The sequence below is a fragment of the Glandiceps talaboti genome, chromosome 6 (genome assembly GCF_964340395.1).
Source record: "Glandiceps talaboti chromosome 6, keGlaTala1.1, whole genome shotgun sequence".
Classification (NCBI taxonomy): Eukaryota; Metazoa; Hemichordata; class Enteropneusta; family Spengelidae; genus Glandiceps; species Glandiceps talaboti.
This window is the reverse complement of record NC_135554.1, coordinates 23,259,048-23,286,045: the sequence shown is the minus strand read 5'-3', so window position 1 is coordinate 23,286,045 and position 26,998 is coordinate 23,259,048. Positions and strand designations below refer to the sequence as shown.

Below are 26,998 nucleotides of genomic sequence, written 5' to 3'. Positions count from 1 at the left end.
TATGCTATCAAGATCATCACAAATTGCTCAGGTGTGTCTCACTGGAGGGAATTACTTCTTGCAGTTAAGCGAGTGACATCTAACATTTAAGTAGGCCCCAAGTGTATGCATTATCATTTTCAAAGCTTGAAACCTCGAGCATGCAAGCCCTTCCTGTGTATTGCAACTCATCATAGTGCGATGTACATTGTACAAGCTACAACCAAAATGTGTAGTCTCTGTAAACTCTTGGTAATTTTCTTTTTTTATATACCCATTTCATGCAGAGGCTAGTTTCAGTAGTTGCTACAGCTCTAGTATTGATTTCTCACTCTCATTTACTACAAAGAAGGAAATTCTGACATTGCTGTGATTGTGTATTTGGACTGACTGTATACAGTAACATGTACAACCAAAGTGATGGTACAAATGTATCTTCAGACAGTCTTGGTAATTTCGTATATACTGTTTTATGTAGAGACAAGTTTCAGTAGTTGCTGCAGCCAGAGTATTGATTTCTCACTTTCATTTACTGCAGATTAATTAAATTCTGATGTCACTGGATTTTGTGTCTGTAAACGTAAAAACAACATCAAAGAAACATAGAAAAAAAGTTCCTTAAGTCATTAAGAGTACTATTCTGTCTTCGTAGCTTGTATTATACTTAATCAAATTAAGTTATTTCCGTTGGTGTCTCTGACGTTTTGACTGATTTCTTGTCCCAGCTGAGATTTCTAGATGTCTGTAGAATACTTATAATGTAGACTTTGCACACATCTCTTATTCTATTGACAGGGAATCTGCTGGTATATTTTAAAGTGCCTCAAATATCAGCAGCATGCATAGCTAAGCCTGAAATCTGTATTCTTGACAATGTATTTCACTCATAATTCTGTAGAATGGGGCAGTGAGACCACATCGTAACCAACTTTACTACTAGTGCCCAAAGTGTTGGATTATTATTACATGAGGCACAAACCAAAAGTAGTACAACCCCCAAAAGCATTCCTGGGGAATGTACAATTTGTGCTGCCACTAAGCATACATGTTTGAATCCTTCACATGACAATATATGCTACCTGGTCCCCATTTGTACATCACAGTAGCTTGACTAAGACATACAAGTGGTTCAATCTTGTAAGCCATTCAGAATCAATGACAGTGGAGAAGATTGAACCAGCAGCATGCTGATTATGATGCAATCTCTCAGAATATTTGACCATCGTGATGCCACCTACTTTTCTTTGTATTACTCTTCACGAAAACATTGTTAGATTCATAGCAAAGCTAGAGTACACCTGTATTTCATCACATCATTGGTTTACTTCATTCACTGATGTTTTTCTCTCTGTCTTTTGATTGCTGTCTTACAGGGTATCTTTCAGTATTACTGACAGTGTGTGATTTCATCCAGACCATCTGAATGTTGTGTCGGCCATTTTGAATCAACCAGTACAGTATTGGGTGCACAATACAGCCATGGATAACTGGCGTCCTAACCCCAAGGCCCAACCATTTGTACCTCGTAAGCACTATTCATCTATCCACATACCCGGAGCTACACATAGAACAACAAAAAGAAGATTATTTTCAAAAGTGTTACAGGTAAGAAGAGATTTAGGACAATGTGGGATGAAAGGATGTGTATGGCATATCTATGCAGGTTAAGACTTAGGGCATTGGTTGGAAAGGGGTAATCAGGAGTATTTTTCTGTTCAGTTTCCCACATTTCTGAAGTAATGTTGTAGTGCATAAGTAGTAGAAAGATTGCACAAATTCTGGTTGTTTATGTGGCTGTTTGATATTCTATAACAGAAAGGAACTTTCACTACATTGGAATTGTAGAGGTCACTTAGCAAGTTAGTATACAGTCAAAGTGTAATGTGCAATAGAAAGGACAATGTTCGGCAGTATAATTCAGTAGAAAATGAAGTAGAAGTGTGTGTCCTTTCAATAATGAGGACATAGTGAACCAATGTGTAATTGGAGATAGTAAACCTGATAACTTTCTGTAAAGTATTCCTCCAATTAACCCCCAGAATTTGATGTCACATCTAAACTCAAATTACCTTTTGTTGCATTAGGAGTATTTTCTAAGAGTGTTAATCTGTTTACAATTATGACATGCGTGTATGCAAATATTGACTTTGCATCTAGATTTTACCAGGAAATAATCCCAAGAAATAAAAAAAAGTTGAGTTACGAGTTTTTGTGATGAGATGGGATACAATCAATATGATGAGCTGCTGAAAGCTGTGGTAACTAAGATTGAGAATTATCTTGCCTTGGGGACATCGCGTAAATCGTGCCGCAAAACATTAAAATCAATAGCTTTTTATTGCATGAGAACATTGGTTAGACAATGTCTGTAGGTGAAGTGCAGATGTTTCCTTGATAAATGAGAAAATGAGAGTGCATTCAGAAAATTGGAATGAATATACCCCTTCTGGCATTGTCCGTTAAGGTCAAAGGTGAAGTGTGGTCATACATATCAATCAATTTTGTTGAAAGCAGAAATTGTTAGGTTTTAAAAGTTGCTGTCCACTTGAACTAAAAAGTAATAAATTATGAAACAATAGTGGGAGAAAAGCTGGGGAGGGGAAAGGGAGGGGGAATGGAGGGGTGGGAAAATTGGTAATAATGTTCTATTTTGAGGTGATGGAAAGTTGACAATAATGTAGAAATACATATGCCAATTTTTTTACCAATTAGAAATTTGGAAGCATTACCAAGAGTTCAGGAAATACTGATGTTTGAAGTTCACAACATGGGCAATAAATTACTGTATTTAAAAAAATCAGTGATTATATCCACAGAATGTTGATCACTGTAGTGTTGTAGGTTTACATTTATTTACGATGTCATATTTAGTCTCCTGTATTTGTTTGATAATTGCATGCACACAGAAAGTGATTTGTCTTCAACTATGTAATTACTAGTCTATGTATTACGAACCTAGGAAATGCCAAAAGTCATTCTACAATCCTTTTCTTCATGAATTGCTAGTGATAAATGAATGCAATCAGATAGACCATGCTATGAATTGACTTAAAAACAGCGGTCAGACTTATTTGCTGTGAAATTGCCCATTGCCTCCTGACCTGAAATACAAATTACAGCTCTATTATGTTAGTGTGTAACTTAGTGTTGTGAAGCTGTGTTCAGAAAATATAGAACCCAGTCAACATCAAATTGACTTTCCAGCTTGAGAATGAATTTGAGATTTTACGGATTAAGAGTTAATAAGAATTTACATACATATTGAGATTTGAATTCAGACGTAAGAACTGGTATATAGTTAAATTGCAAGATTTAGAAATTTGATGGCAACAAAATCCTACAATAATTACTGCATGTACATGTACATGACTGTTCAATTTGTATAATGAAATAGGCATTGAAGAAATGACTAGCCCTACAATGTACTCTAGTGATTGTTAGCACAACTGAAGTTCAATAGTGATATACATTTGTACATGTAGGCATGGTAAATAGTCTGTCTGTCTGTCTGTCTGTCTGTCTGTATGTGTGTGTGTGTGTGTGTGTGTGTGTGTGTGTGTGTATGTATGTATGTATGTATGTATGTATGTATGCATGCATGCATGCATGTATGTATGTATGTATGTATGTATGTATGTATGTATGTATGTATGTATGTATGTACAAATATTATGACCTATTTTAAAAAGATAAAAAAATAGCTATACAGTGAATTGTTGTGGAGATTAGAAGCAAATTTATCAGATCAGTCATATTTTCAAATTAGTCCTAAATTATGTAATCTTTTGGCAAAAAAACAACCCACTTCAAACTCATAATTTACTCAGAATCTGAAAATTGTTGAGATGTCTAAATGGTGAATTGTTTGACACATGATGATCCTGGTATTACATGTATGTTTAATATGCAAAATAGGTCTAAAAAGATTTGATTTTCGACAATAAACGAGAAGTAAGAATTGCTGGATGGATTAGTTTTACTTGAAATCTGGCTGTACATTCTTTTAAAAAAAGAAAAGAAAAGAAAATGATGTGGCAGTGATTAATTTACTGTCGTTAAGTGGAAACAAATAGTTTTAGAAGTGATTATATCGGAAGTGAAATTGATTATTATATGAGATTAAAAAACATCCCTCAAATTTATGATGACTTGAGTTATTGTGCCAGGTATGAGAAAGACTTATGATTTAAAAGCAAAAACGTGCAATTGCTTTCAAGTGTATTAATATACTACAAGTAGAAATGACAGTTCTACTTATAACTAATAGCTGTATGGTGAAGACGGATGGCTATAGCACTTTTGATGAACTGGCACGGTTTTCTACTATGACGTGTAAAATTGGCAGTGACAACATGGAGATTGAAAGATGGCAAAGTCTGATGTATGAAGTAATAATAATAATAATAATACCAGCAGTGTGTTGAAAACAGGTGTTTGAAAAAAGGAATAGTGGGAGGCCATATTGAGGTTCTGTTTGTTCAGACTGATCAATTAATATTTCAATTTATCTCCTGGCAAAAAAAGCTCATTTTTAACTCTTCTTAATGAATGGCGAGGGATTTTAAATATTATGACAATGTCACATGTTCGTATATCATCTAAGAAAACATAGTACTCAATTCAACCACAGGTGCTAAGATGACTAAGTACAGACTTGATTACAACATAATTCATTATACTTAGTAGTCTGATGTTCTGCTACATCTTTCCCGCCTAAATATTGTCATCCTTGTTCAAGGACAAATTTTCTAAATTTTCAAGGAAGACTTAAATAAGTGATGTAATTTGTTGTTTGGAGTGTGTGCTAAAGTCTAGTATTATTCTGCATCAATTTCAAGATCTCTCTTTCCATCACAGATGATTCGATACCATATTAACATCTAGACTACCGGTACATGTACCGTATGTGTGCTAGTGCTGTTACTACCAAACCAGAGTGACTTTAGAGTTTCGCAACATTGTGTTTTTCACGTCTCACACAAACTTATTAATATAAACAGACACTGATAGCACACAAGGATATAAACTGATACATTTTATCTTACTGTGAACAAAAAATCAACATCAAACAGACGAAACAAGGAAAATTCAAACACAAAACTGTTTGTTAATTTGAGTTCACAGTGAGATAAAATGTAACATTTCATGTGCATGTGCACTGTCAGACTCAGTGTCTGTATTTTGTTTGTGTAATTCGTAACAAAAACGTGTGACATGTAATAAACATTGTGTTGGCGAATTGAAAATCTATAGCCTCTTTGGTTTGGTAGTAAGATTGTATAATGGTAATATTAGTAACAGAGTTAAGGAGTGCAGGAAATAAAAGGGTTTTTATAAACATGCATATTCATGTTCTGCTATTCATGTTTGCTGACTCCCATGATTCAATGCATGTCCATGGCAAGGACCTCCACTTAAAAATGAATGAAGAACAAGTTTCATCTCGGTATTTCTGGCAATCACACGTACTAATATCAGGGCTCGAAATTCGTTTTTTTTCTTGGTAGCCCAGGTGGGCTATATATGAATGAAATTATTTTGCAGAACCCAAAGTTTATGACAGTACTGTACCTTTATTTCCTGCGGGTGCATTCTCCTTTAACAAGTTTGACTCAGGATCAAGAATTTATTTTTTTTACAACAAAACAGTCATTCTTTCTTTCCTAGTAAAACTAGAACACTGGAATATAAATACGTCATAAAGCAGGCTTTCAGCTTTCAAATCTGTATGACATACTCAACATACACACTTGTCCAATATCAACAACTACCTGTATGTGATCATTCACCGATATACATTAGCCAAAGTGTTTCTGTAGTGCATGCATTAGTACTTCTCTTCTAATTTGACAATTTATAGTGGACCTTAATTCACTTTAACTTGTACTGACACCTCCTCCTCCTCCGAGAGCCAGATCAATTATGGCCAATTAGACAGCTTTTGTATGTCACAAAATCCACTGATAACCCAGCATTTTTGTATGCTCATTTGATGAAACGCTTTAGAAATTGCATACAGCTTGGTTCTCGCTTCATGTTGATAAGGGCAGGGTTCAGTCATTATGGACCCAATTTGAAGTGACAAGATAGAGATATGAATGATAATGTAAAGCCCAAAGGATTTCGTTCAAAAAGGCAACGGAGACCACCCTTCGTGGAATTTCAGATAGTTGAAAAATTTTCACAGATAAACCTGATGAAGTTGTTTGTTTCTTTCTGTTCATCGAAAATACTCACCTTTATTATACTACTATTGGGTTACCCTTTTGCTTTTAGCCTAACTTCGCAAAATAAAGTCGTGACCCCTGACCCACCTGTGGCTATCCCATGATGCCCCTTTTCCCGCCAGTACTAAATTTTGCGAGCGAAAGAAGACGTATATTTTCTTCGCTCACGACAAATTAGCCTTTTCAAGCCTTGGTGGATTTTTATAGCTGACTTCTGTGGCACCCAAGTCCCTGGAAACCCAGCTGAGTCCTTTCTTTTATTCTTTTCATTCAATTGTGCTTGTTTTAAGCTTCGCTTTTCTTTGTTTGTTCTGTTTGTATTGAGCGGTCGTCTATTGTATTCCGTTACACGACCGTTTCATTCTTTTTCCGCTTTTGACTATTGTTTGTTTAAAGCGTGTTTTCAAACCATGCTTCCGAACCAAAAGAAGGGGTCTTGTGGACATGTTTTCCACATAGAGGACCTCCACAAATTTTGCCCTTCTTGTCGGAAGTGTTCCCGTACTTCACCATGCAAAACTGTATGCGGTCATTGGGCAGACGATCAGTGGCAGGAATTCGATAAACCTATTGAATCGTCACGTAAACCAAAATCAAAGCAGAGTAAGCGGACCTCCGCTGCTCCGAGCACTGATTTAGATAAATTTTCAGGTAAGTCTTGTGTAAGTGTGGGTTCTCCCACGACAAAACGCCCTTCTGAGGGCGAGGTCTTAACCACAACGGGTTCTGAAGTACGGGTTTCTCGTGGACCTATGCAGGACTCGTCCGATAAGGGACGTCCTGATACGGGTATTGTTAGTGGAGAGTGTCCTGTAATTACAGACAGCCCCTCTTCCTACAAAGCTGATTCTCGTTCTCCGTCTCCGACACCTCAATATAGCGGTCGGTTTCGAGAACCTCCCAGGCGAACTGACGTAAACCCTTCGAGCCGTCCACATACCGTTCAAGGGTCGTTCAGTGAACGTCAAACCATGCCGTCGAATAGTCTAGATTCTTCGCGTGGGGTAATACCGGAAGTCAAAAGACGCACTTCCCGTCCTACCGCTAGCGGATCACATGATCAGTCACCTGATCCTAGGTCGATACCATGGCCTCCTACGGGGACGCTACCATATCCATTCAATGCTATGGGCTACCCACAAGGTGAAACTTCCACAGATTTGGATCCAAGACAAAATCCACTTCCTTGGACTACCTTTGGCCAACCTACAGGGTTTTGGCCTCCACCTAATTATTGGTCACCTTATGGTTACCCCCCCACCATGGATACCCATCAGTCTAGGGGTCCCTGGGGAGGAGGGGATAGAGATAGAGAGAGGTCACGGCCGCCTTATGACCGTTCCCAGTGCCACCGTCGTTCACGCAATCCGCAAACGGAACGTGACATAGGGGTACTTCGATCTCGCAGAGATCGCTCTCGTTCCCCACGCCGCTCGCACAGTCCACCGAGGCGCGGGGATCGTAGATCATCGCTTTCACCGAGACGCTCTTCCAGACCACGCATTCCGGTAACGCGTGAAGAGCGTTCTCCCTCGTCTTCACCGACACGTTTCTGCCGCTTACAGGGCGAACGTTTCGGATCCCTATGGAGACGCGATCCCGATGAAATGTCCTTAACGGCCCCAGAGGATCGCGACCTCCTTGGGGGCGCTGACCATTCGGATGACGATCGGGTTAGACCGCCGCCCTCTGAATCAGAGGGGAGAGCGCCCTCTCCGGAACGCTTTGCTGATATTCCATTTAGTCAATGCGTTGAATGGGTTTATCAACAGTTCCCAGATAAATGTACCCGTCCCACTGCAACGAATTCGGTACAGTCTGAGACAAGCTTAGCATTGGAGGGCCAGCTCGAACAGACGGAGTATCAACCTGCTACACTCCCCCTCTCAGCTATGGTCACTTCAGTACAGGGTAAAGTGTCCTCAGAGGTTTGTGGCAAGGGTCCAGGTCAGCCGCCAATGCGAATGAATAGGTACCCTTGGTTCCGCTATCCAGGGAAACCTTATCGTACCCACGCAACCGATCAACGTGTCAACTTTCCAGAGCTGGACACTGATGCTGACGCTGTTGACCAAGATCGTGATGGTTTTAAGAATACTACCATTGATAATAAACACTTATCACGGTTAGGAGAAGGATACGCATTATCCCTTCGGATATTCTCCTCTATCGATTGGTTCCTTGCTACTACGGTGTCAGAGATGAGGTCCGCCCATCCTGACTCACAGAAGATATTTCGTCTGATGCAGGTAGTTAATAAAGCACTTAGCCACGTGACTGAGCAAACGACTAGGTCACGTGCTGCCTTGTTACTCCTTCAGCGAGATGCTTTTCTGCGTCGTAACTCAATTGTGTTACCAACAGAATTAAAACAGGAAGTTCGCGCAGCACCGATTGATGCACCTTCTCTATTTGCTGGCACTTTGACTTCTATAGCTAACCGTGCCAGCGAAGCAAAGCAGCGGGAGCGTTTGATTTTTGACACTCCTCGTTCGAAACCGCATACAAACTTCAAACAGTCCCCAGTCAGTAGTAAGTCCCCTGTGACAAACATCTCACGAGGTTCACAGAGGGGTCGAGGACGGGGCAGACAGACTTCCCGAGGCCGTGGTAGAGGCAAGCCTCAGTGGTCTGTGACGAACAAAGACAGCAAACCCGGACCACCCTCAGAGAGGGGTGCAAGTGGTTTCGCGCAACATTCCTGACGGTGCTCCCGTCTTCTTTGCCGCCCCTACTACACCCTCTCAATCAAGCGTAGGGCCAGTAGGGGGAAGGCTCCTGTCATTCACCAAAGAGTGGCAGCTGATTACCGACGATTCCTTGGTTCTTTCAATAGTAAGAGAGGGTTATCGCCTAGAGTTCGAACGTCACCCACCACTTACAATGTCTCCCTTTGTCACAGTGCTTCCAGGCAACAAGCAAAAAAGAGAAGCTCTGTTAGAAGCAATTCAAAAAAGGGGTAGTCAGACAGGTGAACGCTACCAATGCAGGTCCAGGGTTTTACAACCACCTGTTTTTGGTGCCAAAAAAATCGGGGGGGTGGCGCCCAATTCTGAACCTAACAGCACTGAACCAATTCATGACCGTGTCCAAGTTCAAGATGGAGACCACGCGATCCATTCTTGCCGCTGTTCAGCCAGGGGAATGGATGGCGTCAATCGATCTAAAGGACGCATATTTTCATGTACCGATTCACGATTCTGGCGCCCATCATTACACCCCCTCTCTTTCAAGGTTCCTATTCGTCCATCTCTCCGCTTGCACCTGCTTTGGTGGGTGGACGAGAACAATTTGCTAGAAGGGAGGTCCCTAGCGTATCAAAAAGCGAACCTGTCCCTTTTCACCGATGCTTCGAAAGAGGGATGGGGAGCCCACTGCGACTCCCAGGTGGCCTCAGGTCAGTGGGGGGGAGTAACAAGTCAGAGACACATCAACTGGTTAGAACTCAAGGCAGTCTTTCTAGCCCTAGTGCAATTCGAGACTCTGGTGTCGGCTCGCCACGTACTGCTCCACTCCGACAATACGACAGTGGTAGCATATGTAAACAAATGGGGGGCACAAAGTCACCAGACCTCTGTTATCTGCTCTGGGACATGATGTTTTGGTGCAAAGAGAGGGACATAACCCTAAGAGCACGACATCTCCCCCAGGAGGTAGCAAATCAGGTCTTCGCTCACTGGGGAACCCCCCTGCTGGATCTCTTTGCAACTTACCACAACGCAAAACTGCCAATGTTCGTAGCTCCAACTCCGGACACAAGGGCATTAGCGATGGATGCGCTGTCAATCTCATGGGAGGGAATATTAGCGTATGCTTACCCTCCAATAGTGATTCTTCCTCTGGTCCTTCGCAAGGTACAGGAGGAGGATGTAGTCCTTATTCTGATAGCACCGCTATGGCCAAATCAGTCTTGGTTCCCTTGGCTTCTGTCTCTTCTAGTAGATTGCCCAATTCGGCTTCCACAGAGGACAGACCTTCTCTCTCAGGGTCGGAGCATTGTTCACCCCAGCCCAGAGAGTTTTCGTCTTCACGCATTCAAACTATCGAGAAATCCCTCGTTCAGAAAGGATTTTCTATTGACTCTGCCGCGGTTATCGCAAGACCGCAGCGGGCAAGTACTCTCAGCACTTACAACAGCAAATGGGAACGATTTTGTGATTGGTGTCAGCGAAGGCAGATTGATCCAATCCATATCACTACCAGAGACTTTGCAGACTTCTTGTTAGATCTCTTTAATGTTAAGAAATTTGCTGTAAAAAACTATAATGGTATACTGCGCAGCAATTGCATCTACCATTAAGAGTACAGGAGGCAAAGACTTTGGTCAAGATAAAGTTTTGTCTAGCATGATTAGGCATTTCCATATCAAGCGTCCTCCTAAACCTATTTCGGTCCCTCAGTGGAATCTGGCATTAGTCCTGAGGGTACTGGAGAAAGCTCCCTTTGAACCTATGCAATCAGTTTCATTGAGAGCAATGACACTCAAAACAGTCTTCCTCTTGGCCTTAGCGTCTGGCAGAAGACGCAGTGAGATCCATGCTTTAGATGTGAGCAAGGGGAGAATTACCTGGTCTGAATCACAAGTAATTCTCAGGCCTCACCTATCTTTCTTAGCAAAGAACCAGGTACTGGGGTCTTTTTCTTCCCCCATTACCCTTCTTCCTCTCTCTAATTTGGTAGGTTCTGACAAACAAGAGAGATTTCTTTGTCCGGTTCGAGCCATACGTTGGTATTTGCATCGTACAAACTCATTCAGAGGAGAGAGATCACGTCTCTTCATCCCTTATGACTCCGACAACAAGAGCGATTGTTCGGCAGCCATAATTTCTAAGTGGATTATTCAGACAGTCAGATGGGCACACCAGGAAGCATCTGATGATAGTTTAAGGTTATCCCGGGTCACAGCCCATGAAGTTAGAGCCATCTCAACTTCTTGGGCAGTACATGCAGGAATTCCAGTAGCAGAAGTGATCAAAGCTGCTACCTGGCGTTCTCCTAATTCTTTTATAAGCTACTATCTTAGAGATATGGCCCAGGATGCATCTGAATTGCAGTCTCTGGGTCCAGTCTGTGTCAGTCAGCACATTGTATAATTGGGATGTCAGGAACTCCCCCCTCCTAATTGGCTGACAAATTCTAACCCAATAGTAGTATAATAAAGGTGAGTATTTTCGATGAACAGAATTGAAGTTTCTACCGAAACTAATTTCTGTGAAGAGAAAATACTCACCTTTATGTGAATCCCTCCCACCACCCCACAGTTCCTGTTTTGTGTACTTTTCCGTATTTTTGTCTGTTAATATGACAAAATTTAGTACTGGCGGGAAAAGGGGCATCATGGGATAGCCACAGGTGGGTCAGGGGTCACGACTTTATTTTGCGAAGTTAGGCTAAAAGCAAAAGGGTAACCCAATAGTAGTATAATAAAGGTGAGTATTTTCTCTTCACAGAAATTAGTTTCGGTAGAAACTTCAATTACATGTACTCTGCCAGTTGTCTCCTTGCATGTAGAAGTTTCATTTTTATGGTTTCCATAAATTTCCACACCATTTAACAAATGTTTGTACTGATTGAGGTAGAGATATTAAATATGCGCGGCACTCTTGTGAAGAAGAGTTAGTGAAAAAGACAGGGTCGTTCCTGGGGGAAAATATGAAATTGCATCACGTTATGTTGGAGGCTTACAATTCAGAGAAACTGTTATTGGAATACTAAGTATATGATGTGCAATGTGGTGGTAAATAGATGCAGCCTTTCCTTGAACTTATAGCAGTTCTTGTTAGATTGTAAAGTAGCGCTGATTGCGATTTATAGTTTGTTGCTAAATTTAGAAACCCTGGAAGTTTAGATCCATTCTGTTTTGCATGCAAAATGAAGTCAGTATGCTCTCTAAATAATGATAGCCAAATTTTGTTGTTTTAGGTCAGAGTGATAAAAAACTGGTATTTCTTGTGCGTCACCACATAGGGGAACACCAGATTTTGGTACATCACTAGAAATTGTGTGTCAGTGGTGTATCAAATTGGCTTAGACTGAGAAGACACACTGGTCACCTGCAAACAGGAAAGTTCTTGGCAAATAGTAGTGTCGATTATGAGTGATTTTGTTATTTGCACATGATTTAGATCCATTCTACTTTGCATGTAAATTAAGTTCTTCCTGCAAACAGGAAAGTTCTTGTTGCAATGTAAAGTAGCAGTGATTACGATTAATAGCTGTTAGCTAAATTTAGAAAACGTGCCCATTCTACTTTGCATATAAAATTATATTTTGCATATTCAATTAAGTTCCACCTGTAAACAGGAAAGTTCTTGTTATGATGTAGAGTTAGATTAATAGCATTTTGCTAAATTCATTTTAGGAAAGCCGTCCATTCTAATTTGCATATAAAATTATATATTATTGATTTTATGAAATTAAGTTCTACCTGCAGACAAGAAAGTTCTCGTTACAATGTATGTTGATTGTGATTGATACAATGTATTTTTCAAACTGATAGAAATCCTGCCCATGTAACTAAACCTATCTATGCATGGGATGATTATATTGTCACTTCAAGGTACAATTGACATTTATAATGTGATATGAAAGGAGTGTTATCTGAGTTGGAGTGTGCCCTTGTCTAAGCCAAGTTGACAAACCATTAACGCACACAATTTCTAGTGACGTACAAAAATTTGGTGTTCTCCAATCCTTTACTATGCGGGTCATTGGTGACTCACAAGTAATCCCAGTTTTTCTCATTTTGACTCACAACAAAATTTGGCTATTATTAGAGGGCACACTGACACTTCCAACATGTAGATTAAAAAAATGATGCCTCGGGTGATTGTAGAAGAACATAGAGAACACATAGAAATTCTCAACATTCATATACTATGTCATGAGGCTCACAAATCTCAATTAGTGTCATGTATTCCCAAATGAAATATGACATTCTTCAAAATGTTACAATAGTGAAAAGGAACAATAGCTAAAAAACGTCATCCGTTCCAATTTCAGTCGAGTGCCTTTGGAAATTTTTGAATTAAATTCCAATGCCCCTTGTGACTTCTAGCAAATGAAAGAAATACTTTAAATGAATTCAATGGTTGTCATGTATTACCTTTTCTTTGAAGAATAGGTTCCTTCAAAGGAACACTTCCATGAATAAAATAGATTTTATAACCACGATGAAAATTTAAAATTTGGAATTCCTAGGAGAAAAATGAAAAGAAAAGCTACAGACATAGTGTGGCGTCTGATTATTTTCAGTAAATAATTACGGTGAATAAATATGAATCGATTCAATCAATCATTCTTTTAAAAAAAACAAGTTAACCAACTGTATTTTTCATTGTAATTACTTTCGTTAATGAAAATATCTATGTCTGACCCTCAGGGCAGGTGAACGTATTTTATTTAGTAAGAAGTTGTTATAGTAGTGAAAGTAAAAAAAGAAGGGATGATCCTTGTTTATGGGGTACTGTAGTTTTTGTTCAAATGTCAGGAATTCACTGTGAATACCAAGCATGTCTGTTGTGAAGTTGTACAAATAAGGGAGCTGTCATTAATGATATGGGGGGGGGGGGCAAATAATCATTGAAATTTTGAGTATTCCCAGATTGTTATTCTTTATTGTTTTTGCCAAGTTTGAGAAACCTCAGTAACAGATAAGATTTATCGAGTTGAATTTCAAATTTCTATAATTTCAATACCTTGTACCGCAGTGTTGGTGGTAGACCCTAGTAAAATACATACGGAGAACTCTAGTTGGTCACCTATGTTGTACATAGCGTTGAAGTAGAACAATAAAGGTGTGTGAAAATTTCTACTCACAGAGTCAAGACATTTTTGGAACAAGGAACTGAAATTCCAGAAATGTTGGCAGACAGCAAAAAGTTTGGATTCCTTTTCCAATTTTTTTTTTTTTTACTTTGATGACAACATACCTTCATTACATAATCCACATCATTATGACTGGTAAACATATTCACATTTCAGTTAAGAGAGATACACAAAAATAGACATGATTTAACATTTGCATTTGATTTTCATTCCCAAAACTATGAAACAGCAGTACATGAATATTCATTCTTACAAATACAGACATTCACAAACACCCTCCCCTATCACAATTTTGACATGGACATCACCTTGGGCTAGTAGATTATATAGCGGCTGAGTTGTGAAAGTGTTATCCCTACTTATTCTAGTAAATAAATCAATGCTGCTCCCCATCTGCAAGGAAACTATAAAATCATAGTCTGGTATATTTAACCTCTGACCTCCGACATGTAAATTATAAGTTTATGAACACTTTCAAGGATGAACACTTGTAAATGAAGTTGTTCACCTCACTTCATAAGCTTAACAGTTATGCTTCTAGTTGAGATGTGCCCCCCTCCCCCTCCTCTTCCCCCCTTCAAAGTCACTTACAAATAAGAATTTAGTTCAAAATATTGACATCAAACCAGCTCTGGCCTCAAGAGATTTATGGACTAAGGCAAAACTGAGTTGTCTTCCATCTGTTGTTGTATCAAGATTATTTATGAGGGTAGTGACGTGACTTTGCTACTTTATAAAAGTGCCATAACCGACTGCATGTATCTTACAGATGTGTGTAGCATCTGAAGAAGGCTATGGCAACAAAAACCTAGCCAAGAGACTTGTCATGGCTAGTGAAAGCTCCAAACATGTGCTAGGGTGTAGACTGCAGGATTAGAATTAAGACCTAGCTATGGGAAGTGACTGAACCCAATTTAGATTCAAGGTTTGCATGAGTGGAGACATGCTTCCTTTGTGGTCAGCCTTGAATGAACCTAGAGCTCATATTGCACATGGACAGACATAATATAAACCATGTTCTATGTCACCTCTGACCTTTGAGCATTCTGTGTGTGCTGAAACAGGAATGAAGCTGGTCTTATCAGTCCCAATTTTGAGGCCAGCTAACCGTAACATGTTCAATCATTCTAAAGTCACCCTTGCTCTCCCTAGGTAAACTGGATATCCACCAAAGCATGGCGTATCATTAAGGTATTTGAACAATGAGTGTTGAAATTTGGAAGAGAACTGCTGTCATTCAAAGTTATGTCACATGTCAGTCACATTACCAGATAGTCACCAATCAGTGGCCAGGATTTAAAATGAGATTTTTGTTTGTTAGAAACATTGTGCACAAAGGCCTAGTGTATACCAAATGAGTTTTTGTCAGAGATTTGATAACCTCGAAAAAAAATAAATGAAATGAACTTTCATGTTTTGAAACTTTCAATATGAACAAAAACATATTTTGTATGAATTGTAGCTATTGAAATATTTTGCAGAACTCATCCTAAGTACAAACAGTCTGATTTGCACATTAACATTTTGGCCTTCACTGTGACAACATATTTTTCCAAATGCCTTATTTGCAAATTATCATTTTGGCCTTCAGTCTTCCATGAGACAACTTTGATAATTTCTAAGTCATAAATATTACAAAAGATACCTCAACCAAAATCCATCATTCAACACATAAATCTGTTGTGATCTCATCAATTTATATTTCCCTTTCTCGTTTTGCTGTTAATTTGGAAAGTTAAATTGGCATTGCAATCAGATGCCTCAGAGGGAGTGATTATCTGGTGTTTGTGGTGGACTCAGAGTTCATATTTGTAATCATCAAGTCACTTGGATTGTCTGTTACTATGCTGTTGGCTTGTTATCAAACTTCTTGACTAAATGGCTGCAGTAAATAGTTGACTGAGTATCACAATTAAGTACCTAATCAATAAAGTGGGCATGGTCACTGGAATACTAATTGTTAACTGCTCAGAATCAATCACAGCTTCTTCCGTAACTGTGTGATAGATGCACATCCATGAAGGCTATGCATGTACATTAAAGGAACTTCAGACATCGTTTTAATTTTTAATCCTTTACATGGTAATTCATCTAGACTAATACAATGGATATCATACTTCTGTTGATTTTTGCCAAGAAAAGAGCATGAAATATCCACATAGCATTGACAAACTTAATACATATGCATTTTTTCTATAACTCTAATGTCAGCGATATGATTCTGATGCACTCAGAAAGTATCATCTTGAACTCATGTATTTGGTTTACATAACTGCAGTGTCACTGATATCATTCTTATAGGCAATGAGTAAATATATTCCAGAATGAAGAATAACATGTGAATAAAATATATATCACAAAAGAAAATGTCCAGATATTGCCCTTGCCGCTTTAACATTTTGTTTCATATTATGAGCGTACATGTATATTTTGTATTTTGGCTCCACAGTTATTTCAGCTAATTCAGCTGAAATATATTCTGTGGCAAAATAAATTGGCTTGAAAATAGAAGCAGTGACACTGGTTAAATTTGGAATAACTTTTGATAATAAAGGTAGATTCATGTGTGAATCAATACATAGACTTACAAAAGTGATGTGGGTACACTGTGTTTGCACCGCCAAAATAAAGTGGAGCCAAATTGTGACATATATTAATGGGTGCCAAAAGAAATATGTTCACAATATTTCACTGTTTTTAAGACTTGTATTTTCCCTTGATGTGTAATTTTAGGGAGGTCTTTCAAACAAGTAAAGAAAGCCTTGTATAAACTGAGCTGCTAAGAATCGAGTACTGTGGTGTGATTTTCAGACTTGACAATACATATACATGTATTTGTGTACCCGGTAGTTGTTTTCCAGAATATCTTAAAATATGATACTATGCAGTTTACGTATATAAGCTGGTCAGATACAGAGTTAAGATTTTATGTTGCCAATAACCTTTGAGGTTCCAGAAAGGCTAAAAGAGAAATGCATTCTTGATATGTACAAAATTTATATCTTTCTTAAGTTTGAATATCCCGCAGCAAAATTGCTTTAAACTTTGCTTTGGTTGGTTGTTTGGAATGTAGTTTCAAGTACGAAAGAATTAAGATTGTGTTGTTAACACTTGTGCATGATGCATGTCCTTTCCCATTAAGATGGAGCATTGAACCACCCTGATCAGCAATGTTTTATGGAGACAAAATTGACCCGTTCCATTAGTACAAAGTTAGATTTATTGCAAATGCAAACATGTTTTCCGACACATGAAATAAGCCTGCGATTTATCCCTTTCTTTTTATTATGTCTGACCTGGAAATTCCCCAACTCCATCCCTTTCAGGCACAGGATATTACCATTTTCCATTTTCTCATATGGTTCATCTGTCTAGATTCCCATTATGATCATTCCAGAATTCATACTAATTTCATGCATGAGGGAATGTCCGAATTATCATAAATAAGATTTCCAAATCTCCATTGCGTTTTCCTGATTTGATTATTTGGGTGTTTAATATATCGTCTTTGGATTGAATGGCAGTATAACTGAAAGAGCCACAGTAATTACTGCATCAGAATTCCATTCAGAAAGCTTTGATTTTGCTTGGAAACTTAATTAGAGTGTTATGATCTGGTTTGTGCGACGTATTAAACTAGTGAATGTCTAACGTCATCATGATTTTCATGTACATGTATTGTGCAAGTTTATATGGCAAGTAAGATACTTTCATTGCCTGTCTTTCCTTTCTGAAACATTCTCATACCACCGGGGGCAGTAAGCATATGATTAATGATTTAATTTCTTTTATACTGAAATAAAAATTTTCTGTAGCTTATGAGTGAGTGTTTATTTGATGTGATAATCTCCCAGAAGTTAAGATGGGAGGTAAGAAGAAAAAAAAAAGATGTCAATGTAATGTTTATCTTTGTAATTATAAGGTGAGAAATGTTTTTGTTTAGATATAAAGGAGCTTATGGTAAAAAAAAAAGGACACAGGTTATCTTTATTCAGTCAATAAACAAAGTGAATATTCAGCCAAGGGAAAGAGAAATCAGGAAAAGAAAGAAAACAACAGAAATATCAGTTTTATTCTACCAGAACAAAATAAACTGAAATCATTTATCACATGCTTGCTGCCCCCTGTGCTCATACATGTATTTGTCATCGACACTGTGTATGAATAATGTAAGGTACATCATTAATAACGCTGACTGAAAACAACACTGCGTGTACATTCATGATTAACATGGTTAAGATCATCTGCATTGTATGCCAGTTTTTCTGAAAGAAATATTTTCCTGAGAACTGTATTGAGTATGAGAATAAAATTGAACGTAATTGGTACCGCATATTTTTAAACATAAAGAACTGTGTGCATGTACACTTTTTACATGTAGTACATTGGAAATGTTTAGTCTGGAATCTACTGTCATTCCGTGGCATTTCTTGACTTAGGCATCGTTAACTTGTATTACTGATGGTATGGATGACTGCAATGTCTGGGATTTATGATAAATGATGTGGAGTAATGCAATATATCAACAAACAGGCTAGGACATGTATAGATTCTAGGCTCAAAATTGTTTCCAATTATGGAGGTGGACGCTTGAATCCCAGTTTCCAATAAAACATGAAAATAGTATAGTTTTAAATTCAAACATGACTGAACCTTTAAGTTTAATACTTTAACCTCAAATGAGCAGGAGATTACAGTTTATGAGAAATACATGTACAGTAGCGCCTATGGCTGTAACCGTGCACACACAAGCCGCCAAGTAAAGTGAAATGCATCATGAATGATGTCTGGTCATATTTACAGTACTGGGTTTGCATTGATACTTGGTGGTGATAGCTGTCACCAGGGATCTCCCAACCTAATGCATAAAACATGGCCAGTATGTGAAATGTAGGAAGGGTAATAAAATTTAGATTGAGTGTACTGTTTATGATATGATTCTCAGTATGTTGCCAAGCATTGAACAATTTTTAATTCACTTGGCGACAACATTTTGTGAGAAAACCAACATATGGGAAGTATAATCCAAGCAAAGAGCCATTTGATATTGAAGGCTTAAATAGATTCATTGTTTTGAGTGTAGAGAAAGCTAGGTTTTGTTTGTTTGCGTTCACCTTCAGTTCATTCCTGGCTCATGTTGGTATGCTGTTTGTTAGGTCAAGATTTGACAAGGACTGGTAAAGTCACCACTTCAATTCTACCATAGCATTCCATGTCTAAGCTAAAGAAATAACTTGTCTAGAAAATTGGTGCATCCAGAATTTGCCACAAATTGTGATAAATGAAATTCCTTGCTTTTCACTTTGTAAATTTAAAAGATACAGTGACATTATTCATACATGTACATCGTCTCATCCATGTATGTACCTTATGCGTACACAGTAGGAGACTGAAACCAACAAATTGATTAATAGAAACATCTTCTAATTAGTTATTTAACCAGTTCTCACCTCAAGAACTAAGTCTAACAAGCCACATGTGTAGGTCTTGCATACTTAAAAGAGTAGGGTCTTAATATTTTAGTGTTTAATTTTGATTGGCATGAGGTGTAGCCTGCCAACAAACACCTAATGGTGTAAACTGTTGGTACATGTATATGCGAGTCTTGACCTATGACCTTGTTCATTGTGTCGTGTTTAATGAAGTTAAAGAGCTTTTCCTCATGGATTTGACATAGAATACATACAGCAATATGATGTGATAGATGTATCCTCTGCAAGGCTGTTTTTCCAGCAGTACATGTACAGGCAATTTAACTTTTTCAATCAGTGAAACCTGAACAAAACAGGGAGAAAGTAAATGAATTGTTCATAACACTGATAATGTGACCTTCTGGGCAGGATGAGAATGTTCCCTCCATTAGAGTTTTCTCTCCTTTGCTTACTTAGATTGGTCTGCCCATGGCACTTTTTGCAATGCCTGTTAAACACAGATTATCCTGTATGGAGTTCTTTTCATTTGTTTTTCCTGGGAAGAAAAGGAAAGATAAAAACTTCAATATTTTATTGGTTTAGACTTGACTGCTCGTGAGGTGTTATAGAAAAAAAGAACGAACTAATACATGATTGATACGAAGAATGAGGAGGGCAGTATATCACAAGTAAATTTTAATATTGATTTCCTTCTTGGTTGTAAAGGGTGTGGAAAGTTGTAGCATTTTGTAAGCTGTGAAAAGTCCATGGCCTTATGGATAAGAGAACTGATGTAAAATTTATATGCAAAAGAATTGTTAATAAACCACAATATTATACATGGAAGCTGCTAGTCAAGAAACTAACCTTATAGAGAGCAAATTTACATACTATCAGTGCATCATAATTTGATTTGAACTAGAGATGAAATTGCCACAGAAATTGAATATGAATATGTAACAATCTAATTTGCATAAACATTAATATGTAAAATCTAATTTACATAAACATAAGTATATGAAAATCTAATTTGCATAAGCATTTTATTCACTTTCAGTTTCTGATTCTGTTGCATCAAACTTGCATACCACATTACCAGTTTGCTCTCTAATAAAATACAAAATTTTGTGCTGTGGGTCAAAATGATAAAAAGTGAGTTTTCCATGTGCATCAGTGGCACATCAAGGCTAAGAGGGTAGACTACTGCAAACATAAATACATGTACATTGAAAGAAAGAATCCTCATCAAGATGATGAGATTTATATGATGATCAATCCATGAGATCTGATAGAAAATCAAAATGATGCGATAATACTGATAGATTTGCTGATGTATAGTGAACACATCTTGTGTATTATCTCATCAAAAAAAATCACCATGTGATCATGGCAGTCTCTTATATTGCAGTATTAACCAAGGTTAGTCTGCTCATGACAGTGTTGTATCTTATCTGTGATGATCATAATGATTGCCTCAAGTTTCTGTCAAATGTTAGCTGACTAGTTCATTATTCTGTCATCTAGATAAAATTCAAGGTCAGAGGTCAACGACTCTATCTACCAGTGTGCCCTCTAATGATAGCTAAATTTTGGTGTGAGTCAAAATGAGAAGAACTGGGATTGTTATGGGTCACCACATAGTAAAAGATAGGGAAACACCAAATTTTGGTGCGTCACTAGAAATTGTGTGCGTCAGTGGCACTTCAAATTGATTTAGAGGGCATACTGCTATTTACTGATTGCAATGTAGTGTCTGTCTCTGTAAATATCATTGACTTGGGAGGACTCAAATGAAAGAACTTCTTTCAATTTTACACTTTTTATAGATTTACTGATAATTTGTTGAAGTTGTGTTATTTTGAGGATCATGAAATTTCTGATTTTGGCTATTTTTTTACTATTTTTTTTCTCAAACTCCAAATTTCTTTGTAAATTAAGTTAAATTTGTTAAAGCTGGCTTTGGAAAAAATAGGTAGGGCATGCCTGTGCAAGTAGTGAGTTGTAAGCAGCATTGATTTATGTCAGACACCATTAATACTTGTGTACCTTGCCAAAAACAATGTTTGTTATGAAAACATACCCTGATCACAGATAATTGAATCATTTAAGTACAACTGTAATTATATTGACAAAGCATAATTTTCCATTCCTACAATATTTGCAAGTGATATTAGCAACACCATGCTTTCTATCAAACAGAGGTGTTTGATTTAGGTAATTATCTTTACTATGCCATTTCCCCTAAAGGAATTAATTAGCTGCAATGTTGTGCTTTCCTGTAGACCTGTATTTAGCTCCGTCAAGTATACCCTCCCAGTCCTTGTAAACACTTTTCTATTTATATTCTTGTACAAATTCTTGCATTCTCTTGATATTTTGACATTGAATTCATTCTGCATATAGGTTAGAACGATCTCGCTTATCGAACTCTAACTGACGTAGTAGTCAACCACTGGTCGATTTGATTACTACTACCACGGTATTTGTGTGTACAAGGTTAAGCAGTGATGTACGTACATACTTAATATTTGCCAGCAGCTATTATGCATTACTTGTAAGTCACAGACAATCAAATGGACCAGCCAAGTAATAGTTAATGTACCAGGAGTAACAAGACTCGTTTCTGTAGGCAGTATAATTTCCAAAATGACAGTGTAATGATTACTCTGAAAACACTGTCCATTAGTCTCCTCACTTACTGCATGTATAAGGATATAGCCAGAAAGCCCGACATGGAATCATTCCATTAGCGATGTATTCTGAAAACACAATGTAGACTCACTGCTTGAGAATCTACTGTGAAAACATGACTCAAATCATCACTTTTTCACAATTTTACCTAACTGATAAATAGTAATGTGAATGATAGAGAAATGCCTGGATGAACATCGATTAGAAGCTACTAATGTTTACAAAAATTACACCAGACCATGTAAAATACATTATATAACATCCTTCATGCGTGTATGTTTTCACCATTCTTCAGCAACTTTGATTCTCTAGCTAATTGCCAATTAGAGATATTTCCGATGTTCACTCAGCAAAGTTTGTATACAAAATGAAATAGCTGACTTCTGACTGACTTCTTTGATACTGGCCACTGCAAATGAACATAAAGATGTATATAACTGAAAGACTTGATACATGTATTGTCTGGAAATCCTTGCAAACTAGTACATAACAACTCTTTGTAACCACATACAAGTATACCATTTTGCCCAAAATAATTACATTTAATAACCTTTGAAAATGTTCAAGGCAAGTAAATCTTTTTGTTTTACAGTTGATCAGAAAGAATTCTTGAATGAAAAGTTGTGCATTGCAATACTGGCAAACTCATTGCATACAATTATTACATGCAGTGTTTCTCCTGGCCTCTGATGTGAGCAAGGTTACATGTATTTCACATGGAAAATTAGCATATTTGTAATGCATGTATTTTGAGATATAGTAGCTGAGTTTGATATTTTCCATGATGAAATACCTATGATTTGTGTAATTTGCTATGTTTTCTGTTTAGCGTTTACCAAAACATGTGTATACATGTAGTTGGATTTGTGATTTGACATCCCATAATTTGCCATGGTGAATGTTTTAAATGTAATCCGAAAAATAAATAGAACCCAGACAATGTTTCCAAGAGAAGATAATTAACCTGCTAAAAGGACAAGCTTCTCATCACAGCTGACGTTGACATGGTGTTGTTTGTTGTTAAAGAGCCTGAGAATTGCATTTAGTGATGGGGACCACATTGCATTTGAGCAGTGAATCAGTTTCAGGAGGTGAAATTACGATGGGAAATGTCCTGTGTAAAGTAATAAACTAATGGTGCAGCAAACTATGAACAATATCAGGTTATTGTCAATGTTCTTACAAATGTATGTCTCTAGTCAATGTTTACTTCACATGTTCTCTGTCTTCATATGTTAAAGGTTTATGCAGGTTGATTATATTTGACGGTTTGGATGAATATTGTACTCTTGTCCAAACAGTTTGAAGAAAACAAGACAAGATCACATTAACAATGGAACTGTGGGGTTCGTTGGGGTTGGGGTGTACATGTAAGTCTTCAAGAACATGTAATTTGTGAAAAGTGAAATGTGTAGTATTAGTGTAATTTCCCATATTATGTGATGTGTACATGTTTCGTGTGGTCCACACTCCAGTATACCGTACACATACATGAATGTACACATCATCATCTCACATGTATAAATCCTCACGTTTGTAAGCCTTTTCCTTGGTATAATTTTACTTTCACATATACATATACCACAGTTCTCTGTGGAATTGGATGGAAAGTTGAGTATAATTTCTAGTAGCTTTTCTTTACCAACCTTACAATTATTGATGCAGCTGCTGATATGGTTTACAAGAAGGCTAGTTTCTTCCCTCTTCACTTGTCAATTTCTCTCTAGGTTATTCAAATCTCAAAAGAAATTCGATCTAAGTAGGATGAATTTGTTGTGTGAAATTTTTGACAAATAAATCTGTCAAACTGCATCACCTGGAGGTATATATTTATCTTATTTATTTAATCCAGCCATCTGGGTATTCCATCCAGGGTTGGCCATCTAGGAGTGAAATGAATACACTATGTCAATATTGGTTAAATCTCAATTAACAATTAATATCGTCGTTTTCAATGACATAATGAAAGCGTTCCTCGCAATTAATTATGAAAGAAATATAATTGCTTGAATGTTGTTTTTAAAAAAAACCTTTTCTATCGGGTGAATGCCTCTAGCAAAAGCAAAGTGTGATGGAGTGGTAATTATTCCAAAACTGGCTGTACTCATGACGAATGGCAGCTCTATTATCTGTAATTTCACCACAAAATAACAGTATTTAGAATTCAAGTGAGTGAATTGTGAAGCTGAATAGAAAACCAGTCATACGATGATGGAAAACTGTTTGCGGTTTGTTCCAGTCTAATGAATCCTCCCCTGGGGGTATGAATTCATTGAAAAGAAGCAGGGCAGATATTGAATAATATATAGGTGTGGGAGAGAGAAGGGATGGATTTCTCACTATGTGTACATGTTTTGTTCATTTAAACTAGCTGAATAGGTGTGGGAGAGAGAAGGGATGGATCTCTCACTATAGAAGTATGTGTACACGTTTTGTTCATTTAGACTAGCTAAATAGGTGTGGGAGAGAGAAGGACTGGATTTGTCACTATCACAGTATGTGTACACGTTTTCATTTAGACTAGCTAAATAGGTGGGAGAGAGAAGGGCTGGATTTCTCACTGTGTATTTGTACATGTTTTGCACATTTAGACTACATCATGTAGCTGTAAAGGGTAGAATACATGTAGGTGTGGTGGAGAGAAGGGTTGGATTTCTCACTATGTGTACATGGTTTGTACATTTAGCCTAGCCAATGGTAAGGTTATCATACCGATGGACAGTCAAGAAAACTAGCTTTTAAGTAGCCTGACATGTTTTGTGTGTATTTGGTGGTGCATCTTATTTTTTGTTGACCCAGAGAGAGAACGAGATGACCTACATGTATCTTGATGTATATGGAACGTGGAGAGTCATCCTCTTTGTAGCTTTTCTCTTGATACCCAAATTTAGTTTAATTCGGACGAGATTACCAGCAAAGATTTCATTCCTCATCTATATAGAAACTCCAGACAAGTCTTCAATGCCTGAGCCAGTAATCTCTCTGGATGACTAGCAAATCACAATTATAATGAAAAGGGTAAGAACTGGATTATGTACCTTGTACGTCTTCTGTTCCTGACAAGTATTGCAAGACTAAAAATGATGACATAAAAATCACTCTACTGTGAAGTCATTGCTGAGATTAACGCCATGCTAGAGATAAGTTTGACAATCATAATTCTTTATTGCGCACTCGTAAAGCTTCAATACATTCCGTTGATGTAGAAAGATGAAGACACATATAATGATGGTTTTGACAGAAGTATTAAAGTCCACCTTGTTTCCGATTTAATGATGGATTTGTTAAATGATCTGAAAGGAGGTTGTGATCCTGAAAATCCTCTCCTCAAAGCACTATGGTAATTCCTGTTAGTCTTAACAGGAAAGTTGGCTAGAAGTCAAGATGGAAATGCACTTTGTATGACTGCCACCACAGAGGGTCATACATTTGCTTTTGAATGTTGTGTTTTTGCCTCAACAGTGGTGACTGGTCCATCTTTTTGCTTCTTTGGTGTGTTTTTTTGTATGTTCTTCAGAATGTTTTCATAAAGTGCAGGAAACTTGCTTATATAAAAGTATTCGTGAAGTATGGCATGAACATTAGAACTGTGATTTCAGTATTTAAACACACATGGATCATTGTTTGTGTTGACATAAGTTGTCATTGGTAACATCAGGAGGAAATATGAGCTGCTAATGTGAGGGCATGTGTATATTTAATAGCACTTGGTACTGGTATGTGTTTGAACATGTGATAAATGTCAAGACAAATACAATGAATCAGTCTGAAGGGTGATTTTTCTATCACAGTTTACTTATTATCAAGAGTCAATCCCCCCTCCCCCCATATTGCAGAAGGAAGTGGATGGGGATGGACCACTGACTCTCCTTAAACATGGGATAAAAATGAATGGGGATGGGTCACTGATTCTCTTTAAACAACAGATATGTAAAAGTGAATGGGATGGGTTACTGACCTTGTCCCAACAACAAAATGAAATGATCAGGGAAGGATCCAAACAGTAGATGGAAGTGGACAGGAAGGGCCACAACTGACTTTCTGCCAGATCATAGATGGAGAACTTAAACAGGTGTCCCTTCTTTGAAATAGCAGATGGATGTGAACAGAATAGGACAGAAATTGTGTAAATTTTCCTATACTTTACATTCCTTGCAGTCGGACTGAGATTTATAGTTTATAGGGTGTAAAACTTCAAGGATGCATTCAGTGTCTGCAATATTCGTACATGTATTTGGTGAAACTTTCCACTTGACTTGTTCATATCATCATTTAATCAATCCTTGTCTGGAAGTGAATTAAAAGATCCCCTTGGGGGAGCAGTATTAAAGTCAATGGTGTGTGAATTTTATAATAAAATATTGAATATTCCATGATTCAGAAACTATGGAAATCAGGATCCATAAAAGAGTATTTGAAATAATCACTTAATCGAGCTATTGAATACACTGGACAGCATGACTGTACCTGTATGAGCATACATTTGTACATGTACACGCATACACATACATATAAACATGCACACTCACACCCACATACATACCCACATGCATTCATTCACTCATTCACTCATTCACACACACACACACACACACACTCATCTTCATCCTCATCCCCATTTCACCATACAGATTTTGTAAAAACTTCAATATACAACAATATTTTAAAACTAAAAAGTGGAAATAAGAAACTCACGTAATGTTAATAAATGTCAAAACATCACCACTTTTAATTTTTTTTATCTATGCCACCAGATAAAATAAGATTGATTTCTTAAACTGTGATATTTTATCAATAGATACTTGACATTTACTGCACCCGGGCTTCTTCCGTTTTGGAAATAAATAATTGATTTCTCCTTGA

General features: G+C 37.6%; 1 protein-coding gene across 1 annotated transcript in view; it reads left to right on the top strand.

Moving 5' to 3' along the window:
* LOC144436159 (protein O-linked-mannose beta-1,2-N-acetylglucosaminyltransferase 1-like) overlaps window positions 1-26,998 on the top strand; it is a 103,725-nt gene that overhangs the window by 52,396 nt on the left and 24,331 nt on the right. The window contains exon 3 of the mRNA XM_078124865.1: window positions 1,353-1,584. Within this exon, the coding sequence (XP_077980991.1) occupies window positions 1,459-1,584 (126 nt within the window). The 5' untranslated portion in view covers window positions 1,353-1,458. The remainder of the gene's footprint in view (window positions 1-1,352; window positions 1,585-26,998) is intronic.